Genomic DNA, 24271 nt, shown 5'->3' with positions numbered 1-24271 from the left:
TCCTCTTTGAGCCATCATCAGCAGGCTTTTTTAGAAGAACCAGTAACCCCCAAGGAAATTCAGGAGGCCATTCGTAGCTTACCATCAAGTAAATCACCTGGGTTGGACGGCCTGCCCAACGAATTTTATAAGAAATTCGCCCCAGAATTAGCTCCCCTTTTAGCAGACTTGTTTAATCAGGTGGGGAGAGGGGGATCTCTGCCGATGTCTATGATGGAGGCATGGATAGCAGTATTACCTAAACCAGGAAAAGATAAGTGCGAATGTGGATCCTATCGACCTATATCGGTCTTAAATGCGGATGTAAAAATCCTGGCCAAGGTGCTGGCAAACCGGCTGGCCCCTATCCTCCCAGTGCTTATTCACCCAGACCAGACAGGCTTTGTCTCATACAGGAAAGCGATGGACAATATTAGGAGAGTGGTGGACATCATGTATCTAGCTAAGCGAAACCAGAAGCCGCTCTGTATTTTAAGCCTCGACGCGGAGAAAGCCTTTGACCGGGTTCACTGGCCCTTTCTGCATAAGGTATTGGAAACCATGGGGTTTGGATTGCAGTTTAGGAGGTGGATTCAGGCTTTCTATGAATCCCCAAGGGCCTGTGTCCGGGTCAATGGTGGAAATTCTGAGATGTTTACGTTGTACAGAGGCACCAGACAGGGGTGCCCACTGTCACCCTTGTTGTTTGCCATGGTAATGGAACCCTTTGCAGCCCGAGTGCGCTCGGATCCTAATATCTCTGGAGTCAGAATAGCAGATAGAACCCATAAAATAGCCTTATTCGCTGATGACGTACTGATGCTGATAACACGGCCTTTAACCACCTTTCCACATCTTGAGAGCATAATAGCGGAATACTCTGCAGTATCAGGGTTTAAAGTTAACATGGCCAAATCAGAGGCCCTGAATGTGACGCTTCCTGAGGATGTGGTGGCAACTCTAAAGATCTCCACCCCATTCCGATGGGCTCATAAACAAATCAGGTATTTGGGAGTCAACCTGACTGGGGATTATTTGGAGCTCTTTAATGCCAACTATAAGGGTTTGGGTAAAATTATTGCGGAGGACCTAGAGCGTTGGGGAGAATTGGGAATATCATGGTTTGGGCGAATAGCTATTCTTAAAATGAACATACTACCACGCCTACTCTATCTTTTCCAGGTGCTGCCTGTGATGATGCCCAGGCGATTTATAGCGTCCTTACAAGATAAAATGGTGCGGTTCGTCTGGGCCGGAAAGCACCCTAGGTTGGCGAGGTCTCTGTTATACAAGGAGCGGAAGAGGGGGGGGCTGGGGGTGCCCAATCTTGCTTGGTACTATAGAGCAGCACAAGGGAAAGCGGCACTCGAATGGCATCAGGATTATCCTGACCGTCAGTGGGTGCATATAGAACAACACTCCCTGGGCGAGAAGCCGCTGAGTGCAATTATGTGGTTACCAAAGTCTTTCAGAACTCTGGAGGAGCGAGCCTGCCCCTCTATAACTACACTTTATTACTGGGACAGCTTATTCCCTAAGGGACAGTGCATATTGACCCGAGAAACTCCTATAGCCTTTAATCCTCTATTCTTACCAGGTACCACTAAGGGGATATTTACTAAATGGTACGAGACAGGGGTGAGAAATTGGGGTCAAATGTTTGACGGGGACTCACTGCTGTCTTTTCAGGCCTTGAAGGATAGATATCCAGGGGTAGAGGGGGGCGAATTTGCGTATCGTCAATTAGCACATTTTCTCCAGACTAAAGCGGTACGAGAAGTGATGAAACGTCAAACGCTGGAGCTGGAGGAAGTGTGCGAGAAGTTTGCTACCTCTCGAGGCCTAATCAGTCACCTATACCTCATCATAAGTAAGCAAACAATTTGTAGTGAGGAGCACAGGAATAGATGGGAAAAGGAACTGGGCAAGTGGTTGGAAGAGCCTGAATGGGAGAGAATAGAAAGAAGCGTGGTGAGAGTGTCGACACATGTACCCCTGCAGGAGAACGCAGTGAAAGTATTATACAGGTGGTACCTTACACCTGCTCGTTTACAGAGGATATTTCCGTCTTCCTCGGGTATGTGCTGGCGGAGATGTGGCCATAGGGGCACAATGGGGAACATATGGTGGGGTTGTATCAAAATTCGTGCATTTTGGAGAGCGGTCCACTTTAGGATGCAGAAATGGATGGGAGGTACAATACCATGGGCCCCTGAGGTGTTTCTGTTCTCTGCTCGGATTGCAGGCTTAACAGCATGTAAGCAGATCCTGGCGAAACATGTAGTGGGAACGGCAAGGGTGGTCGTAGCCTCACATTGGCGAAGGGAGGGGGTTCCCCCAATAACAAAATGGCTTCGCAAACTGAGGTATGTAAGTGAAATGGAGAGACTGATGGCTGAACGCAAAAATCAGATGGGAAAATGGAAATTGGTTTGGAACAATGTCCCCTCTGAAGATCTATCAGTATAGCATGTTGATTATCCGAATGTACCATGACTGTTAATGGTCAGCTGTGTCCTTTTGGAGGGAGGGTGGGTAGTGGGGGGGGGGGGGGGAATTGTTAGATCGGGGGGAAGGGAAGGGGGAATAAAATGGAATAAAAGATAAAATTTGAAGTTACGCGATGTTAATAATTGAATGATGAAACTGTTACTCACCACAGTGAAGAAACTGTTATTAGATTCTTTGTACTTACAATAGAGTAGCACTTAATTGATGTTTGTGCAATGTATGTTATGTTATGTTGTTTCATTGAACAATAAAGACTTCTTTCAAATAAAAAAAAAAAAAAAAATTATTATCATTTGTATCGCACATACCAAATGCATGCAGCTCAATGGAGCGACAGAAAAGAGATTGTTCCTGTTTCTTGAATCTTTTATCTAGTCAATGTAGACAAGACAAAAAACTAACTGAAGGTTTTGAGGGAAAGTAGTGCTGCTGTGATTAGGAAAAACTAAACTAAGTGGGAAGAGGAAACTTTAATTGATTTAAGCTGTAAGGAATGAGGCTTCTTACAATTCTGTGTAAGATAATCTGCTGGTCAAGTGGGTGAGTTGGAATCTAAGTGGGCCACTTAAATGCTGCATCCTGTCTGCTCCCACATCTCATTTCACAAAGAATTAAGCATGTTTATAGAAAATAAAACATAAACTGGCCAGCACAGCAAAATTATTTCTCTTTCCAGCATGGTGAAGCAGGCTCAGAACAGCCAAGACTGTGCACAACTGGCTTCTTCTAAACTGGAATTGGAAACATTTAGATCTGTACAGCTGGAATCCCTAGGCCAGTGGTCTTCAGTAACTTTTTTGTCAAGGCCACTCTGGATCAAATTGAACTGAAGGAGAGCCGCCAATTATCTTCCCATGCAGGGCATTGACACAGCTGATCAATGTTTGCCAATAACATCCACCCCCACCAGAGCCCTTCAAACTTTGCATAGGGGTATCCTCATAGAGGTGAGCATTTCCAAATGCATTCTCTTCATTTACAGTATTGAGAAATGCATGTGGCTGTACCCCTTTCTGTCATGAGCTTGGGTAAAGAAGTGTGTACCCGGAGGTAACTGGGCAGTGCCTCGTGCTGCCTGGGTATTGCTGGGTTAGTGCGGGAGCCCCTACCAACACCTCAATGAGTGATGGTAAGAGCTCCCCTAAAAATGGCCATGCGTCAAGTGCTTCACTTGCCACATGGCCATTTCTTTAAAAAAAGAAAGACCTACCTTTTACCTGCTGTGGTAAAAGCGGGCCTCGGCACATGTCAAAAACCTTTTGCCGCAGCTTGGTAAAAGGGGCCCAAGCTTTATCTTGCTAAATTTTGCACACAGAAACTTGACCACACAAAAGTTAGCCAGTCAGCAGAGGACAGGAGCTTTACCCACAAACATTTGTTTAACTAAGCCCTGATGTCAGCTGGACAAACCTTTTAAATAGCAACCCCAGTGTAAAATATAAGAGGAGATGAAAGAAAGGGAAGAAAAACAATCATTGTAAAACAAAAATGTAGAAAATAGAAGGGAAAACAAAGTGAAAAACAAGCATTACTGTAATAAAACTGTAGTAGAAATGTGAAAGTAAAATATGATGCAGGAATCACAAGAGAAAGGAAAATTATACAGAGAACCGAAAAAAAAAAAGAATAATGAATGGGCAAATAAAACAATGAAAAAATAAAATAAAGGAAACAAGAAACGACAAAAATAGTACATGAAGTTTCTTCATTTTTCTTTTTTTATCTGAAATAGTATACCATACGTAACATTACACTGTAATTCTTAAAGGAAAAGAAATAAGACCTTCTTGTAATGCAGTTGCTGATATGAAATACAAATTTTGCCTTAGAGATAAGCAAAATGTTTCTGTTTTCCATTGAACTGCCCAACCTTCAAACAATATGTAAAACAATACTTTCAAGAGAGTTCTTGGCCATGTAAAAGTTCCATCTTTTCTGCTTCTGTAATGCGCATAAACTCTAATAATATTAACTACATCCCCAGACCTCCCTGAACCTAGCTTGACTTATGCTCAGAAGATCACAGAGGAGGGTGTAGGATGAGGGTGTAATATATACTAAAGAAAAAAAACAGCACCAAGGGTGGTTGAAGCATGGGAAAGTCAACAGTCCTTTATTAGACCCGACACAGGCCGTGTTTTGGCGACAAAGCACCTGCATTAGGGGTCAACAGAATCAGGGGTCCTTTTACTAAGGTGCGCTGAAAAGTAGCCTGCACTGGTGTAGAAGCATGTATTGGAGACGCGCAGGTCCATTTTTCAGTGCACCTGCAAAAAAGGCCTTTTTTTTTTAGCCGAAAATGGATGTACAGCAAAATAAAAATTGGCACACATCCATTTTGGGCCTGAAACCTTACCACCACCCATTGACCTAGTGGTAAAGTCTCACACATTAACTGGGCGGTAATTGTCAGCACGCATACAATGCTGATTACCGTCCGGTTAGCGCTGTACACCAGAAAGTTTCCGGGGTGTGTAAAAAATTAAATTACCACCTGGGCCATGTGGTAGCCGAGTGGTAGTTCAGAATTGATCCGCGTAGCACGTGCGTACGCACCTATGCAGCTTAGTAAAAGGGCCCCTCAATGTATATAAATTATTAGGCTAAAAGCCCATAAAATCATCAAACCAAAGCAAAATAACAATGCCAATTTCTGAGACACCTAAGTGCTATGACAACACTTTGCTACCTTGTGGATACTACGCCATTGTTTTGCTCTGGTTTGCTGATTATATGGGCTTTTAGCCTAGTAATTTATATAAGCTGATACTATTGACTCCTAACGTAGGCACTTTGTTCCCAAAACACAGGCCCATGTCAGGTCTAATAAAGGACCCTTGACTTTCCCATGCTTGAACAACTCTTGGTGCTGTTTAATTTCTTTATTGTTGTGTGTGCTTCGACCCTCTCTTCTGCTGCTGTGATGTAATATATACTGCAATACACACATCAGACATGAATAGCAGATACAGCCCTCTCATACATGCGCTCCAGAATGCGATAAATACAGGCAAAACTAGGTCTCTCAGACGGAATCTTGCTCCAACAAAGGCGCATCAAGTTGTAGAGCTCCAAGGGGCAGTTTTCTGGGCAGGAAAGAATGTGTCCATCTCTCACATAGTAGATAACTTCTTCATGGGCCATCCCATAGTAAGGTTGCATGCCATAGGAGAATATCTCCCACAAAACCACTCCATAGGCCCAAACATCTGACTCAGATGTATAGCGATTGTAGAAGATAGACTCAGGGGGCATCCAGCGGATTGGAATCGCATCATTCTCATTGGCTTTATAATAGTCTGCTGAATAGATGTTCCTGGAGAGGCCAAAGTCGGCAATTTTTACCACCATATTTTCACCCACCAAACAATTCCTGGTGGCTAGATCCCGATGGACAAACTTGCGCTCAGAAAGGTAAGCCATACCAGCTGATACCTGCTTGGCAATTCTAAGGTGATCAGTGCAGCAGAGAGGATATGGATTAGGGTCGGAGAGTCTGACTCTGGGAGCAAGGCTGCTGTGGCTGAGACTGCACAAAGCCTGGGGCGATCGATGACGAAGGTATTCATTGAGATCTCCATGTGCCATATACTCAAAGAGCAGGCACATTGGCTTTCCAACAGCACAGACACCTGAAATCGAGACAAAAAAACCCCCCAAAACATTACTTGCAATAAACTCTAGCACCAAGAGAAGAAAACAAGAGGAGCTCAAAGGTCTATCCTATTTACGTAGACTGAATTGCAGGAATATAAAGTCTGGGAGTAATTTACATAACAATTTCTACATGTAAAATATGTTTTCCATGCAGACTACTACTATTATAAAATGATTTGAGGGTATGCATACACAAGTGCCATCCAAAATGCCAAACCTGATGCCTCCTGCCATTAGCACCCTTTCTACCTCCAAAACTCAACCTTTACTATAGGATCTCTCTGCTCCAGGATGTAGTATGAGCAAATCCATGATTATTCTTGTACCATTACTCCATCATCAAAAATGACTGACCCAAGACTCCCCTTTTTTAGGTAGTCAACTTTGGCCATTTTGAATCAGCGCCGAGATCACGAAGAGGAAGGATGCATGCAGAGCAGTGCTCCGGGCAGGAAAGAGGGGGCTCTTTGCTTCCCGAAGGCGGAAGAGGTCACTAGACCACCAGGGCAGTAGTAAGTAAGGGGAGGGAAGGCTAGCAATCTGCCCGTTTGTCCAGAAATCCGGACACACGGGCAGATTGGCAAAACCCGCCCGGTTGCCCGGACATGTCCTCAAAAAGAGGACATGTTCAGGTAAATCCAGACATATGGTAACCCTAGCCTTATCAGAGGATATATAGGCCCAGAACCCAGTGTCTGGATCTCACAGACAAGTAGTGCCTCAGCAGGTTACATTTTGATAAGCCTGCCATCCACCATCTCAACCCCCTCCTCTAGCCAACCACACAGAGGGGAACCCTTGCCAGTCCATCTGACTGTTACCACAGCCACCTACTGAGAGCTTTCAGTCTGTGTTGGCATATCACTGTAGTCCTCAGCCATTCTGCAACCTCAATCTGCAAAACATGGTTTCTGGGGACTTTCTCACCCACACCTCTGACTTCCCACACACTGAAAACTCCATCAGCAAATTATGACTCAATTTTATGAAATAGCCCATTTTCATCTGTGCTTGGTAGGGGTGGGGGTGGGATTTCATAGATTGCATTCACACATATGGCCATCCAGTTACCTTGAGAAAGTGCTTTCACTCTCAAAGCACACCCTGACCATGCCCTCTTTCATCTGCACATTCCTCAGGTTTAGATGTGTCTATCCCTGCTTTCAAAAATTAGAACTTGAATGTATACACAAGATAAACTTTTAAGTGCCAGTTTATGCACATCTACGATGCAAATGATGCTTCTAAAATAAGCACCATAACAAACTATGGGCTCCTTTAACCACACTGCAGTAAAAAGGACCCTGCATTAGCAGCGGGGGGCCATTTTTGCTGTGCACTGAGGTCCTTTTTACCGCAGCCGAAAAATTTCATGGCCGTATGGTAAGATGCTAACCCAGCAGTAACCGGGTAGCATGATGCACTGCCCGATGACCGCTGGGTTAATGCTTGTGGAAGTATTTTTTCAATATTTCCGCTAGCGTGGGAAATGGCATGCGGTGGGGCTGGAACCACCGCCAGCACCCGCATTGGGCCGGCCATAGCTCCAGATTAGCATTCAGTAAGCCCGTGTTGGGCTTACTGCCACTTTTTAAAAGGGCTCCTATCTTGTTAAGATAAAGACTTTTGAAACATTTTTTGATTACACAATCAACCCTACCCCATCCCCTCACAAGCACAGCATCGCTGTGAAGAATACCTAAGAGTTTCACAATGTTCGGATGATCGAATTCTGCCATGAGCGCTGCCTCCCTTTGAAAGTCTGCTTGCATGTCAGCTGAAGCTTCTTCTTTAAGCATTTTAACTGCCACCATAGTAAACAGTTCATATGGAAGGAGTCCAGGAGCCCTAGAGTAACAGACATAGAAAGCAATGTATTGGTACATTTCAGGGAATTAAGAGCCAAAAATTGGAAAATTATACATTTTTATATAATAATTAACTAGTATATTATAGATTCCCTTCAGGGATGAGGGATGTAGTGTGTGTACTGTGGGAATGCTGAAATTATACAAACTATATGTGTGCTGCACAGGACCAAAAGGAAGGCAAAGAGACTTTTACAAAGGTGCGCTGAAAAATGGCTTGCTGTAGTGTAGACGCAGGTTTTGGGCGCACGCTGATCCATTTTTCAGCACGCCTGTAAAAAAGGCCTCTTTTTTTTTTTTTTTGCTGAAAATGGACGTGCGGCAAATTAAAAATTGCCGCGTGACCCTTTTGGGTCTGAGACCTTACGTCCAGCCATAGACCTAGCGGTAAAGAATCTGGGTGGTAATGACCTACGCGTATCAAATGCCACTTGGCATGCATCCATTACGCACACCAGAAAATAAGAAATAGTTTTCAGACGCGCGGCAAAATTGAAATTACCGTAAGGGCCACGCGGTAACCGGGCGGTAACTCCAATTTGGCATGTGTTTGGCATGCATAGGCGCCTACGCGGCTTAGTAAAAGGGGCCCAAAGAGAGTGTGAAACAGAGAAGAAAGAGAAAGCAAGAGTGAGAAAGGGAGAGATAGAAAGAGAAAGAAAAAGAGAAAGAAAGAGAAAGATTATGAGAGAGATATGTGGCAGATATGATGAGCATATAGTGCAGTTAATAGGGCAGGAATTCACCTATTTGTCTTTATAAATTACTAGCACAAAACACACTTTAGTTGAAGGTATAGGCATGATACCAGCTCTGGAGCATATTTTATAAAATCTATATAAATAAAACCCACCTCGAACGTTCTGAAGCTCACTCCGTGGCAGTAAAGCACTGAACTCCTGCACTCTTGGTAGGACTCTTGGTAGGCTAGGGTATCAGGAACACTCACCCTCACTCATAGCTCCGCCCTCAGCCACGCCCCATCTGTACATAAAACGCACCCTCAACGTTCTAAGGCACACTTTGTGGCTTCAGGGTTCGTAAGTTCGAAGCTCTGTAGCCACTTTTAAAGTGCCCCGCCCTCGCGTGAAAACGCGGTGACGTCGTGCCCGCCCACAGTCAGCTTCACAACATACACGTCGTCTCCTATACAGATTACAACGCACTGACGTCTGTGACAGCTGATTCCAAACCAAAGGGGAGGAGTAGGGAAACACGCTCTGCATGTTTCCCTACTCCTCCCACTGTCTCGACATCAGCTGTCACTGCACCGGAGTAAGTATCAGGGAGCCGCCAAACATAGACTCCCCCCCCCCCCCCCCCCCCACTAGCCGCATGAGTCCCAGGGGCGTAGCCACGTGCGGCCCTGGGTGGGCCTGGGCCCACCCAATTTGGGGTCAGGTCCGCCCAGCAGCAGCACAGCGATTCCGGTCCCCATCATCCCTTCCCCCGTGGCGTGCAGGAACTTTCACCCCATCTTCCCTCACCCTCCTTGCTGGCCCGCCCATTCATGATCCTAAAAGGAAAAAATCCCCCACTCTCTTCTTTCAAGGATGCTCACCTCACTGTAACGAGGAGGGGTTCAGTAATAGCCTAGAAACCCTCATACACAAACGCTCTGTTCGTGCAGTAGCCAATCGCCTGTGACGCTTCATGGCTCCGCTCCTGGCCAATGGCGTGTGCTGTTGCTGCAGGGTGCGGTTGGTAGGATTCAAACGGGACTGTATCTGTGGTTGCCTTCACTTTGAATGCGGCGGCCTTTGGGACACAGAAGAGCGAGCAGCCAAGTGCTTAGCAACGGCAGATGGAGAGTGCCAGGAGCCGAGTGTCTGCAGGGCAGCGTGGAGTCAGGTAGGATCGCGAGAGAGGCGACAGGGCCCAGTTGCTGAGAGACAGAAGGATGGTACAGACCAGTGCCACCTCATGCGGCGCACACTATAAGGCCTCGGCACTGTGAAACCCCATATTTCACTACAATAATACCTCGACAGGACGTACGTCTCTACCACCTCAGCTCTTGCCCCACTGTGCCCTTCAGCTGTTCAGTTTGTGACTGGACAGAAGGTGGAGAGCGAAGGAAGATGTTGGTGTAAGGGAGAGAGAGAGAAAGGGGACATGCTGGATGGAGGTGAGAGGGGAGAAGCTGCATGGAAAGAAAGAAGAGGGGGGGAGGCGCGATGGCACCCTGTCGGGGGGGGGGGAGATCAGCGGTTGCGACTTCGGCAGGGGCGTGGCGGCAGGGGTCGGACCTCAGACTACAGAGGCGTAAGGGGTCCTCAGGCCACAGGGGAGGGGGTCCTCACACCACACAGGAGGGGGAAAATAAACATGAGAGGGAGGGGGCATAGGGAGGATGAGGTCCACAACGGCTCTTCACACCACAGATGGGGGGGGAGGGGGTCCTGAGAGCAAAGACGAAGGACGGATCAAGACACCTGACAGGAGGGGTGGAGGGAGACCTGTGAGAAGGGCAGGAGACACACCACACAGCACGGGGGAGGGGTCCTGCGACCACACAGCGAAAGAGCCAGGGGGAGCGGGTCTACCCAACACAGAGAGGCAGGGGCGAGGTATCTCTGTCACACACACAATCTCTCTCTCTCACTCACTCACAGTCAGTGTCTCTCTCACTCTCATACACTCTCTACAACACACGCTATGTCTCACACTGTATCACATTCACTCTCTCTGTCACACAGTCACTCTCAAACACTCTCAATCTCATACACTCGATCTCACAGACAGTATGTGTATCGTACACATACTCTCTCACACTCTGTCTCACACACACAGTCTCTCAAACACTGTATCTGTCTGAAACACTCTCTCACTCACTGTGCCTCACATACGCACTCGCACACACTCTCAGTCACACACACATACTCTGAAACAGACACACTCTCACTCACACAGACACTCTCACACACACTCTATGAAACATACACACTCCCAGGAAAACCTTGCTAGCGCCCGTTTCATTTGTGTCAGAAACGGGCCTTTTTTACTAGTATACACATAAATCATGACTCTGTCCACACTCCATCCAAACTCTGCCCTTATGTGCTGATTTGCACTGTGCTTTCTTTTAGGCATGACCTAATTTAATGAGATCCCATTTGTAAGCATTTTACTGTTGAAAATTGTTTATAAAACTAACTTCAGTACGTGTAGGCTGTTTCACAGGTGCGGAGTTCCAACTGGCTCCAGATCTGCCTGACAGGTTTGTTTCTGACCTGGGTTTATCCTACTGTCTGCAGAGACCTTAGTTCTGATTTCCCAGTTGCATTCCAGAAACCCATGCATACAGGGCCAGATTCTATATATGGCTCCTAAAAACTCCATGCGGAGCTAAGCGTATTCCTCATCTATATTGATATGGTGAAGTCCTAAACAATATTCAGTCAGCAACACTTAATTGGATTCCGAGGATGCATACAGCTCTGACCGCCACGGCACTCTCTGGTTAGTGTCAGGATGCTCCAGTGATGGGATCAGAGTAGACTGGAAGTTAGCTGGGCACTGCTGATATTCAATGTCAATTCCTAGGTAACTAATGGGGCTAGTCCAGGGGGTTTCCAAACGTTTTTGGTTTGTGGCACCCCCCCTCCCCCCCCCCGGCCACATGATTCTCTGCGGCACCCTCCCCCCAGCCACGTGGGTTTCTGCGGCACCCCCCCCCCCCTCACACACACACACACACATGGGTCTCTTTTTCCCCCACAGCTCCCTTCTCTCACACCAGCACACCTCTGTCTCCCTGCAACCTCCTCCTTTCACACCAGCACACCTCTGCCTCCCTGCAGCCCCCTCCTCTCACACTAGCACACTTCTGCCTCCCTGCAGCCCCCTCCTCTCACACCAGCACACTGCTACCTTCCTTCCTGCAGGTCCAGGATCGCCGCTGCTTCCTTCTCCTTCCCCCGCCGCAGCTGCAATGTTTGCAGCTTACATTTTCGGGCTGTCAGTGATTCACCCAGGCACTCCAGGGCCTTCCCAGTCTGCTGCATCCAGTTCTTTCTGATGCAACTTCCTGTTGCAAGGGCCAGACACAGCAGAGGGAAGTCCCCACAGTGCCTGTGTGAATCACAGATGGACCGAAAATGTAAGCTGTAAGCACTGCAGTGGTGGCGGGGGAAGAAGTTGGAAGTGGCAGATGCTGATCTGTGGGAGGAGAATGTAGGGAGTGATGCACCGCGGCATCCCTGAGAGTTTGATGCGAAACACCAGAGTGCTGCAGCGCACAGTTTGGGAACTGCTGGACCAGGGGCGTAACCAGACTTCGGCGGGAGGGGGGTGCAGAGCCTGAGGTGAGGGGCACAGCCGCCGACCCCCCCCCCCCCCCCCCCCCCACCATTGCCGACTTTGCCCCCGCCGCCACCAACCCCCCCGCCACCGACCCTCTCGACCCCCCCCCTGCCGCCGCCAACCCGCCGTCGCCTACCTTTGCTGGTGGGGGACCCCAACCCCCGCCAGCCGAGGTCCTTTTCTTCAGAGGCACTTGCATGCTAAGGAGATTTTCCCCGGTACAGAGATCGGTCGATAGCCATATCTGATAGAGTTATCGTCATACAGCTGACAATTGAATATATACCACCAACTATATTTTACAAGACTCCTGATGAGAGTCAGAGTCAAGTATGTCAGTGTTTTCAATTGAATAAAGATTTGACTTTCTACATACATCATCTCCGGTTCCTTTGGAAGAGCCTACCTTTCCTACTCCTTTCCTTGATCATCCAGGCACCCACACTGAATATCAGTCGGGACATGGATAATTTCCAGTTGCTCACAAACCGGATATTCAGTGTTGGTAGCCACAGGCTGAATATTGACCCCACAGAAGTAGTTTTTTTTTTTTTTTTAATATGGGGCCCAGAGTGTTTAGAGCATTATTCTTTTAGACTGGAAACACAATACAATTTGGAGGTCCTTTTACTGAGCTGTGTTAGGCACAAATGTATACCTAACACAGGAAAAAAATGGACTAACCTGGGACACACTAAAGCATGACGTGTTATATTTGCATTTGCGGAGGCAAGATGGCGGCAGAGTAAGTCGTACGTGAAGCAGCTCTTCTGACATTTTGGATTTTCCTCAAAAAAATTATCCTCTGATGCCCAAGAGAAGAGGGAGGTAGCGCACTAGCCCTGCGGTGCTGCCAACACTGTCTTTTGGACCCCTAGACCGCTTCATGGTTCCGGGTGCAAGTTCGGGAATGCTCGCTTCGCAGCCGCACAATATGGAGAGAGGTCTCACATCTTCGCGGCTTGAGGCTGAGATATCTTGGAGCCCCGAAGAGCGTAATCCCCCCTTGATACCGGCGAGAACCCCGGAAGCAGTTCAGGAGTCTCAGGACGTTCGAATGTCGATGGGGTCTCCTAGCACGGGCGCTGCTATGGGATTGCAGACGCCGACACTCCCCGCTTTGGAATTAGCGGGTGAACAAGGGGAGACGGCCACTGGAGAAAATCTGGCGACACAAGAGGCCCAGCTAAAGAAGAACCCGATGGAATTAGGCTTACCAAGTAAGTCGTTATTGCCTCAGAAACCTAAGGAGATTTCGTTAGATTCAATTTGGGAAGCTCTAGTTTGTCTAGAAACTTCCTTTGCCTTGAAATTTACATTTGTAAATCAGCAAATGGAACTCTTGTCTAGAAAATTACCTACTATTGAACAAAAGTTGGAAACTTTGAGTAATAATACAGAAAATAATTTTTAGCTATCCAAGGATGTCAACAACTGCAAATCAATTTAATTAAAGAAAATCTTCTACAAAATAAGGTGGAAATGCTTGAAAACTTTCAACGCTCTAATACATTGCGGTTATTAAATTTTCCAAAACAGCCATTGATATCACCTCTTATTACCTTTAAAAAATATCTCACAGAAGTTTTGAAGGTACCTGAGCAGTCATATCCTCCTATTTCAAAAATCTTCTATATAACATCTTCTTTGAAGAGAGTTCCTGAACAATTAGAAAGAGTAGAACCCCCAGCACCAGCCGGGGACATGAACTTGACACAAATGATAGAAGATGATATGGCTGGCCTTACATCAGCAACGCTCAAAGTTACATTTATTCTACAACCTGATAGAGACTGGGTACTAAAACAATACTTTTTACATAGAGAACAGAATTTCCTTGGTTACAAAATACGAATGTACCCTGATGTTTCAAAGGTTACGCAGAAAAAGAGACAAGAATTTCTTAAATTGCGCACAAAGGCTCTTCAATTGGGCACATTATTTTGGTTAAACTATCCTTGCAAATGTGTTATAAAATTTAATTCTGTAAAGTATATATTCTATGATTCTAAGCAACTGAACTCTTTTTTGGATTCTAAATTAGCTGGCTCACCTATTTCGCCACCAGGGCCTGTAATAACTTCTACGCCATAATGTTGGAACACTTGGACTTCTTGCTCTACCTTCCTTTTTCTTTCCTTTTTCTTTATTGAAATTGGAGCAATTTTCCTAGATTATAGTTAGTAATGCCTCCAAATATAGTGGACTAAAGATGAGTAAGGATCATATTGTGATTTATTTGGGATTGTAACAATATTTCTTATTAATATATATGACCAATGACATCTTTTCTGATTTCAAGATTTGAACTTGAATAATAATGTAAAATGTGATAAATAAAATAATTTAAAAAATGTTTGTATTTGCCAGTGCTAACCATGCACTCAATAATTTTTTGTATTTTTTATGATGACCGTCAGAGGCAGAGAATGGGTGCTCCTGCGATCATCAGTTAGCGCATCTACATTATCACATGCTAACTGGTGAGTGCATGGATAACGTGGGAGCCCTTAGCACCTACAAAATAGGTGGTGGTAAGTGCTACTATGGTAATTAAAAGAAAATGGCAGTGCGCTAACGGCAACCATAGTTCATGGCCATTAATGAAATAATTAAAAAATCGGTGTTTTTATGGCCGCAGTAATAATGGCCTTAGCACACGGGAAAGACTCATGTAAGGGTGTGCTAAGGCCTGTTTTTACTGCAGTTTTGTAAAAGGACCCTTCCTTTGTAGAAAATTATACCATGATGTGAATAAATCACACATGACTATACTAAGGAGCCCTTTTTCTAAGCTGCGGTAAAAGTGGGCCTGCGTTAGCATCAGCACATACTTCTGACGCCAGCTGAGGCCCCCTTTTACCCCTGCAGATAAAAGGTAGTCTTTTTTCTTGCCATTGAGTGGCAGTAAGGGCTCCCGCACTAACCCAGCGTCTGCCCGATTACTGCCAGGTAAGCACCGGCACTACAAAAATAGAAAATATTTTTGCAGCGCTGGAAATGGCACCCGCTGGAGGTGGGAAGTACAACCAGGCTCTTGCGGTAGCCCAGTGGTAGTTCCGGACTGGCATGCAGCAAACTCATTGCTGTGCACCAATCCTTGCGTAAAAAGGCCCCTCAGATACTTGTAAAATAAAAATCTATGTTAAAGAACAGTTTCAGCAGAAACTGTAGCTGGTGCCAAGGTTATCACAGTTTAAAATAAGAAAAGCTTAAAAATTACCCTGGCAAATTTGTTTGGTTGTACTTTATGAAAGGACTTATTTAGAACTGCTCTGGTCAATGGTTCTTCTTTGTCAGATATTCAAGTAATTAGCCGTATCATGATTTCATGCACTGGGATTATTAAACATGCTAGCCCTTCAGAAGAACTTTGTAATTAATAGTCACTTCCTTCTGTCATATTCCTTGACCCCAGAGTAATTAAACACTGATTCAGAATTCTATGTAAGCCAATTGGCAAAGGCATCATTGGCCTTCCATAAAGGGGAATGTCTCCTGAGATGAAATATTGTACATAGAGCAGAAAGAAGGATATTAAATTTAGTCTAAGACATTCATTCAGCTTAAGTCAGTGCTACTATTTCAAGAGAAATAGAAGTTGATTGCTTTGATAATTATAACGTTTTATCAGATACGATCATGGTGACGCTGCAGATATAATTCAGCAACTGGTTATTTGTAGTTCATGAATGAAAGACTTCCCTAAATATATTTACTAGATTCAGTAAATGGCGCTTAAAATTTGGCACTAAAAAAATCTGCGCGGAAAGATATTCTATAAAGGGCTCTCCGGGATGGGTGTCCTGTATAGAATAGTGCGTAGCACTGGGAAAAAACACTCAACTATGGGCACCAGGGATTTACATCAAGTGAAACCAAGTAAAAATTCTGGCATGTAAGTTAGGCGCAGATCCCGGTATCCAGTAATACTGTACACATCTTTAGTGAACGCCCCTGACCCACCCATGCCCCCTTTTGAGCTGCAGGAAAAGGGGACCTGCGCTGGCATCAGTGAATGTTTTTGATGCTCGCCGAGGCCCCCTTTTACCACAGCGAATAAAAGGAAGGCTTGCTTTTTTTTTTTCAAGAAATGGCTGTGCAGCAAGTGAAGTACTTGTGTGGCCATTTTGGGGGGAAGCACTTACCGCCACCCACTGAGGTAGCAGTAAGGGCTCTCACGTTAACCCAGCAGTAATCGGGCAGCACGTGGCACTGCCAGATTACCGCAGGGTACATAACATATTTTTGTAGTGATGGATATGGTGCGCGCTGGAGGAGGGAACTACTGCCGGGCTGCTGTGGTAGCCCGGCGGTACTTCCCTTTTAGCAAGTCGTAAGCTTGCAATGGGCTTACTGCCACTTTGTAAAAGGGCCCCTATAAGATTTACGCACGGATCTTTATAGAATAGAACCTAGTAAGATGCACACGCAAATCCAAATTGCTGCCAATTAATGCTGATGATTGTTAGTACCCAATTATTGGTGCTAATTGGCTCATTTGCCAATTTATTTGCATGCTTCTCAGAATAGTGTGCAATTTTGAACATGTAAATTTGCACAAAATTTATAGAATTGCCCTTTCTCCCCTGGATTCTATATATGACGCCTAAAAATCCACACGGAAACCAAAGTGTATTCTATAGCAATGCACGTTACTTAATTGGATCAGGCGACCCTCAGGGGGAGGAATGCTGGCTTCGGCCTAACCCCTGGTAAGCCTTTCCTCAGCTGAGAGGTGCCCAGCTCTACCACCGGCTGCCTTTCAGGTGCTGTGGAGGACTTGCAGCTCATCTGCAGATCCTTACAGCCTTCTCCGGGGTGACACCCAGGTCCACTCCGATCCACTCAGGGCCTCCGCTCTAGGTGCCATTAGGCGCGCAGGGCATTTTTCTCTTTACATCTAATCTTCTTCCCAGTTGCTAAAGTACCTCAGTCATTTATGGCCCCTATTCACATTCTCTTCCTAGCCCTGTCCCTTCCAAATCTTTTCCCTCACCCCCTACCTCTCTCCGCTACAGGAACTCACTGCCCATCCATCGACTTCATCACCTCACCTTCTCTCCTACCCTCTTCCTCCCTCTTGGTTTTTAATCTCCGCCTCTTTCTTCCGTCCATTTTGCCTTCCCCATTCCACCTAAATACCTCTCACCTTCGACACCTTCGTGGCCACACCTCTCCTACTCTCCTCCGCTCTCTTTTACTCCTTCTCTTACTCTCAGCCGGTGACATCAATCCCAATCCTGGCCCCCCTCACCAACTATTATCCCAACTCTACAGATCTCACCGCGACCTCTCTAACCTCATCTCTATTTCTCTACTCCCCTCCTCTTCTCTGCCCTTCTATTGCGCCCTATGGAATGCCCGCTCTATCTGTAACAAACTCGCCTATATCCAGGACCTCTTTATTTCGCGTCACCTCCATCTGCTTGCCATAACAGAAACCTGGCTCTGCCCTGATGACTCTGCTTCAGTCGCAGCCCTGTGCCATGGCGGTTATCTATTTTCACATACTCCTCGCCCTGCTGGCCGTGGGGGCGGTGTTGGACTACTTCTCTCTCCCTCCTCCAGATTTCAACCCCTTCTTCCACCTCAATCTCACTGTTTTTCCTCCTTTGAAGTCCACTCTATCCGCCTTTTCTCTCCTCTGCCTCTTCGAATAGCGGTCATTTATTGTCCCCCTGATAAGTCCCTTTCATCCTTTCTCAGTGACTTTGACGCCTGGCTTGCCTTCTTCCATGATCCTTCCTCCCCCTCTCTCATCCTTGGTGACTTTAATATTCCTGCTAATGATCCTTCCAACTCTAATATTTCCAAGTTACTCGCTTTAACGTCCTCCTTTAATCTCCAACTATGCTCCACCTCCCCCACTCATCAAAATGGTCACTGTCTTGATCTCATCTTCTCCTCCAACTGTTCACCCTCTAGTTTCTTTGCCTCTGATCTTCCCTCCTCTGATCACCATCTTATAACTTTCACACTTAAATCTCCTCCCTCCCAGTCCCGTCCTATCTTATCTAATTTATCTAGGAATCTTCACGATATTGACCCTTCATCTCTATCCTCCCATGTTTCAAACCTCCTCTCTACTGTGGCACCATCCAAATCTGTCAACGAGGCTGTTTCTTCTTACAACAATACTCTATCCTCTGCCTTAGACACTCTTGCACCTTTGATGACCCGCCCTGTAAGGCGTACAAAACCCCAACCTTGGCTGACTTCTAATATCCGCTACCTACGTTCCTGTACCCGCTCCGCCGAACGCCTCTGGTGGAAATCTCGGGCCCTTGCTGATTTCTTACACTTTAAGTTCATGCTGACCTCCTTCCAATCTGCTCTTTTACGTGCCAAACAGGATTATTGTATTCAACTGACCAACTCTCTTGGCTCTAATCCTCGACTTCTCTTCACCACATTGAACTCTCTCCTCAAGGTGCCCCCTCCCCCAACTCCCCCTTCATTATCTCCTCAGACCCTTGCTGAATTCTTTCACAACAAGGTCCAAAAGATAAACTTTGCTTTCTCTACCTCACCACCTCTCCCTCCACTAGTCCGTTCCCCTCTCTCTCCTTCCCCTCATTCCCTTTCCTCCTTTCCTGAAGTTACTATTGAGGAAACTACACTTCTCCTTTCTTCCTCAAAATGTACCACCTGTTCCTCTGATCCCATTCCCACCCACCTTCTTAATGCCATCTCTCCTGCTCTTATTCCTTTTATCTGTCACATTCTCAACCTCTCACTTTCCACTGCGACTGTCTCTGCTGCCTTTAAACATGCTGTGGTCACATCTCTCCTTAAGAAGCCTTCACTCGACCCTACTTGTCCCTCTAATTACCGACCCATCTCCCTCCTTCCTTTTCTCTCCAAATTACTTGAGCGTGCTGTTCACCACCGCTGTCTTGATTTTCTCTCCTCACATGCTATTCTTGACCCACTACAATCTGGTTTTCGCCCTCTCCACTCAACCGAAACTGCGCTTACTAAAGTCTCCAATGACCTATTACTGGCTAAATCCAGAGGTCAATATTCCATCCTCATTGTTCTTGATCTTTCCACTGCTTTTGACACTGTCGATCACAGCATACTTCTCGATACCGTGTCCTCACTTGGATTCCAGGGCTCTGTCCTTTCCTGGTTCTCTTCCTACCTCTCCCTCCGCACCTTTAGTGTTCACTCTGGTGGATCCTCTTCTACTTCTATCCCTCTGCCTGTCGGCGTACCTCAGGGTTCTGTTCTTGGTCCCCTCCTCTTTTCTATCTACACTTCTTCCCTTGGTTCATTAATCTCATCCCATGGCTTTTCCTACCATCTCTATGCTGATGACTCCCAAATCTACCTTTCTACCCATGATATCTCACCTTGCATCCAAACCAAAGTTTCAGTGTGCTTGTCTGACATTGCTGTCTGGATGTCTCAACGTCACCTGAAATTAAATATGACCAAAACCGAGCTTCTCATTTCCCCCCCCAAACCCACCTCCCCGCTCCCCCCGTTTTCTATTTCTGTTGATGGCTCTCTCATTCTCCCTGTCTCCTCAGCTCGAAACCTTAGGGTCATCTTTGACTCTTCTCTCTCCTTCTCTGCTCATATCCAGCAGATTGCCAAGACCTGTCGTTTCTTTCTTTACAACATCCGTAAAATCCGCCCCTTTCTTTCCGAGCACTCTACCAAAACCCTCATCCACACCCTTGTCACCTCTCGTTTAGACTACTGCAATCTGCTTCTTGCTGGCCTCCCACTTAGTCACCTCTCCCCTCTCCAGTCGGTTCAAAACTCTGCTGCCCGTCTCGTCTTCCGCCAGGGTCGCTTTACTCATACTACCCCTCTCCTCAAGACCCTTCACTGGCTCCCTATCCATTTTCGCATCCTGTTCAAACTTCTTCTACTAACCTATAAATGTACTCACTCTGCTGCTCCCCAGTATATCTCCACACTCGTCCTTCCCTACACCCCTTCCCGTGCACTCTGCTCCATGGATAAATCCTTCTTATCTGTTCCCTTCTCCACTACTGCCAACTCCAGACTTCGCGCCTTCTGTCTCGCTGCACCCTACGCCTGGAATAAACTTCCTGAGCCCCTACGTCTTGCCCCATCCTTGGCCACCTTTAAATCTAGACTGAAAGCCCACCTCTTTAACATTGCTTTTGACTCATAACCACTTGTAACCACTCGCCTCCACCTACCCTCCTCTCTTCCTTCCCGTTCACATTAATTGATTTGATTTGCTTACTTTATTTATTTTTTGTCTATTAGATTGTAAGCTCTTTGAGCAGGGACTGTCTTTCTTCTATGTTTGTGCAGCGCTGCGTACGCCTTGTAGCGCTATAGAAATGCTAAATAGTAGTAGTAGTAGTAGTAGTAATTGGTTAACCAGCTAATCACTACTATTACTACTTATCATTTCTATAGCGCTACTAGACGTACGCAGCGCTGTACACTTGAACATGAAGAGACAGTCCCTGCTCGACAGAGCTTACAATCTAATTAGGTCAGACAAACAGGATAAACAAGAGATAAGGGAGGATGATAAAATAAGGGTTCTGAACAAGTGAATAAGGGTTAGGAGTTAAAAGCAGTATCAAAAAGGTGGACTTTTAGCTTAGATTTGAAGACGGCTAGAGATGGAGCTTGACGTACCGGCTCAGGAAGTCTATTCCAGGCATATGGTGCAGCAAGATAAAAGGAATGGAGTCTGGAGTTAGCAGTGGAGGAGAAGGGTGCAGATAAGAGAGTTTTACCCAGTGAACGGAGTTCCCGGGGAGGAATATAGGGAGAGATGAGAGTGGAGAGGTACTGAGGAGCTGCAGAGTGAATGCACTTATAGGTCAATAAGAGGAGTTTGAACTGTATGCGGAAACGGATAGGAAGCCAGTGAAGTGACTTGAGGAGAGGGCTAATATGAGCATAATGACACTGGCGGAATATTAGTCGTGCAGCAGAATTTTGAACAGATTGAAGAAGAGAGAGAGATGGCTAAGTGGGAGACCTGTGAGAAGCAAGTTGCAATAGTCTACGCGAGAGGTGATAAGAGTGTGGATGAGGGTTCAGCACTGTTAATTGGATGGAAGTGAGCAATTATCAACATTAATTGGCATGGTGCTTATACAGGAAATGTTGGGGCCACTGGGGAATGGAAGATATTGAAATTGTTATTCTGCAATGTAATTGTTGCAAGCTGTTCATTGTACCAGTGAAAATAAAGAAAAAATGTTGAAATAAAGATAAAGTTAAAAAAATATATATTAGACAGATATATGCACACATGCAAATATGCATGCATACAACATCTATACATTTATGCAATCTGAGGGCAGCATTTATATGGAGCTAGGGTAGAGTTGCAATATATGTGTATGCTTTACAAAAACCTACGCGTAGAGTGCACACATACATTTCCGCCTGCCTGAGAACAAAGGTAAATTTGTGTGAGAATTGTTGACCTATGGGAATATTCTAGGCGCCTATTTTGAAAGCCACAAGAAGCTATATTGTCTTCATAGAATAGTCTCAGTTCTGAGAATCTTCATAGATGTCTTGATATAACATTAGGCAAAAAAAAAAACAGTAGAGGAACAAAAAGGAAAACCTTTCACAGATGGTGTCCAAAATACTTCTTTATTTCAGTAAACTTCAAAAGCAATAGAGGAGACCCGACTCATGTTTCAGCCCTACTGGCCTGCATCAGGGGTCTAGGAATTTGTCATATCATACATATTCCCAGAATGATCATCAGAAAAAGACTCCACTTGGTACTTTCTTGGACAACAACACGCTGGCTTGACGCCGTATAGATAAAGCTTATTCTGATTTTCCAAGTAATTTAACTCACGCTGAAATGCTAGCCATACAAGAATTAAGAAATCGTCCTTCTTTGGTTATCAAACCAGCTGATAAGAGTGGTTAAGTCATTGTGATGGACCGCCAGAAGTATATACATGAGATTGAATCTCAGCTAGCTCAAACCACATTTTATCAAAGAGTTGACAGTGATCCCACAGGCCAAGTCAAATTTCTTGTTGATGCCTTGATAAGAGAAGGGTTAGAACATCAGTTCATTACACAACGTGAAAGTCAATTTCTATGTGTCCCTTTCCCTATTATGCCTATAATCTATGCATTTCCCAAGATCCATAAGAACCTTTGTCACCCTCCAGGACGTCCTATTATTTCTAGAAAGGATTCCTTGCTGGAGCCCCTTCTGATTTATATTGATACATTTTTGAGACCTTTGGCTTGCCTGGCACCCTTCTATTTGAAGCATTCCACAGATTTAATGTTGCAACTAGATGCTTGCTCTTTTGATCCAAACAGGGAGATGCTGCTTGTCACAGCTGATATTGAAGAATTATATACGAACATCCCTCAGGAAGAGAGTCATCGAACACATATTAAACACTCAAAGGCATGATTTACATCCACCCATGCAATACCTTATCAGCTTGTTGAGATTGGTCTTTACAAGAAAATTTTTTATGTTCCAAGACAAGTATTTTTTTCTGATTAAGGGTACTGCTATGGGTGCCACAGTCACACCTGATGTGGCTAACCTATATGTCTCTGATATTAAGAAAACTTTTTAATCCACCACTCCCTTTCACCAACAGATTTTGTTTTGGAAGCATTTCATCAATGATGCATTCCTGTTATGGGCTGGGGATACTTCAAGTTTGGCAACGTTTTTTGTCTGGTTGAATAATTGTGACCCACAGTTAAAGTTTTCTTATGGATTTCATGTACATCATATTTCTTTTTTGGACCTTTGGGTATCTAAGACATCAACTGGATTTGCCTATACAGTTTACCATAAACCCACTGATCGGAAGACTCTCCTCCATTTTCAAAGTGCACATCCATGGAAGCTTAGTGAGAGTGGGGCAATTTAAGACTCAAGCAACTTTGTTCCACTACTGCCGAATTTAAGACAAGACAGAGACATGTCTCAGAGATTTATTCAACGTGGGTACCCGACAAAAATAGTAAAAAGAGCATATAAGTGAGCTAAATGGGCTGCCTGCGAGCATCTTCTTTTACCACCATCTCATGAAGATCTGGAACGAGTCACATGTGTATTGCTTTATTCTCCTGGAGCTAGCACAGTACATTCACTCATCTTGAAACACTGGCATACATTGGGATTACACCCTAATTTACAATCTCCCCTATTGTTTGCATTTAAAAGAGGCAGAAACCTCCGTGATATGTTGGTACATTCTTATTTACCAGTTCCCACCACATTGGTGTCTCAAGGTGCGATCGGACATTTTCCTTGAACACAGAACAGTATTTGTTGCAATTCTTTTTCAGGAACTACTCTGGATCTAAATGGTCGTTCTATTAGCCTGAGGGTGTTCACAAATTGTAACACTCCCTGGGTGATTTATGCCCTTTGGTGCACATGTCCTCTAGTATACATAGGGAAAACAATGCATCCTTTGAAGCTAGAATTTTGGAGCATAAAAATCATTTGAAATGTCAAGATCTTGCTGCTCCTATAATAGATCATTGCCTTTCAGTTGGGCACACACATTTGCAGATTTATGTTTTGTGGCTTTGGAACAAGTTCAAGTGTCGCCACAAGGAGGTAATGTAGATGCAATCTTGTGTACCAAGGAGCATCGGTGGATATATTTTTTGGATACAGTTACACCAAAGGGTTTAAATCAGACTACAGACATCTGATTTGATTTATTTGTAAGGTATATCTACTTTGCAGTATAGTTTGTTTGTTTTTTGGTTTGCATACGTCACCACGTTGCATGGGTCCCTTTATATTCAGCAGTTTTATCGTGCCCGCCCCTTGAGTCAGTCACTTTGGATGGCAATTGCCACGGTTTGAATTCTTTCAAATTATTATTTTTGTTTTTTCTGTGACAAATGCTTTTACATTTACTTTTATATTTTGTTTTTTAGTACAGCGACAGTTCAAAAATCCCCAGAAGCAGGTCTTTTGA

The 24271-nt window shown here is 45.2% G+C and overlaps 1 protein-coding gene across 1 annotated transcript in view; it reads right to left on the bottom strand.

The window, feature by feature from the left end:
* Nucleotides 1–4863: 4863 nt before the first annotated feature.
* Nucleotides 4864–24271, bottom strand: part of MUSK (muscle associated receptor tyrosine kinase) — a 223407-nt gene continuing 203999 nt past the window's right edge. The window contains 2 exon segments of the mRNA XM_030193747.1: nucleotides 4864–6122; nucleotides 7847–7995. Of these exon segments, the coding sequence (XP_030049607.1) occupies nucleotides 5440–6122; nucleotides 7847–7995 (832 nt within the window). The 3' untranslated portion in view covers nucleotides 4864–5439.

Source organism: Microcaecilia unicolor, chromosome 2, assembly GCF_901765095.1.
Source record: "Microcaecilia unicolor chromosome 2, aMicUni1.1, whole genome shotgun sequence".
NCBI lineage: Eukaryota > Metazoa > Chordata > Amphibia > Gymnophiona > Siphonopidae > Microcaecilia > Microcaecilia unicolor.
The sequence above is the reverse complement of the archived record's forward strand: the minus strand, read 5'-3'. Positions and strand labels throughout refer to the sequence as shown.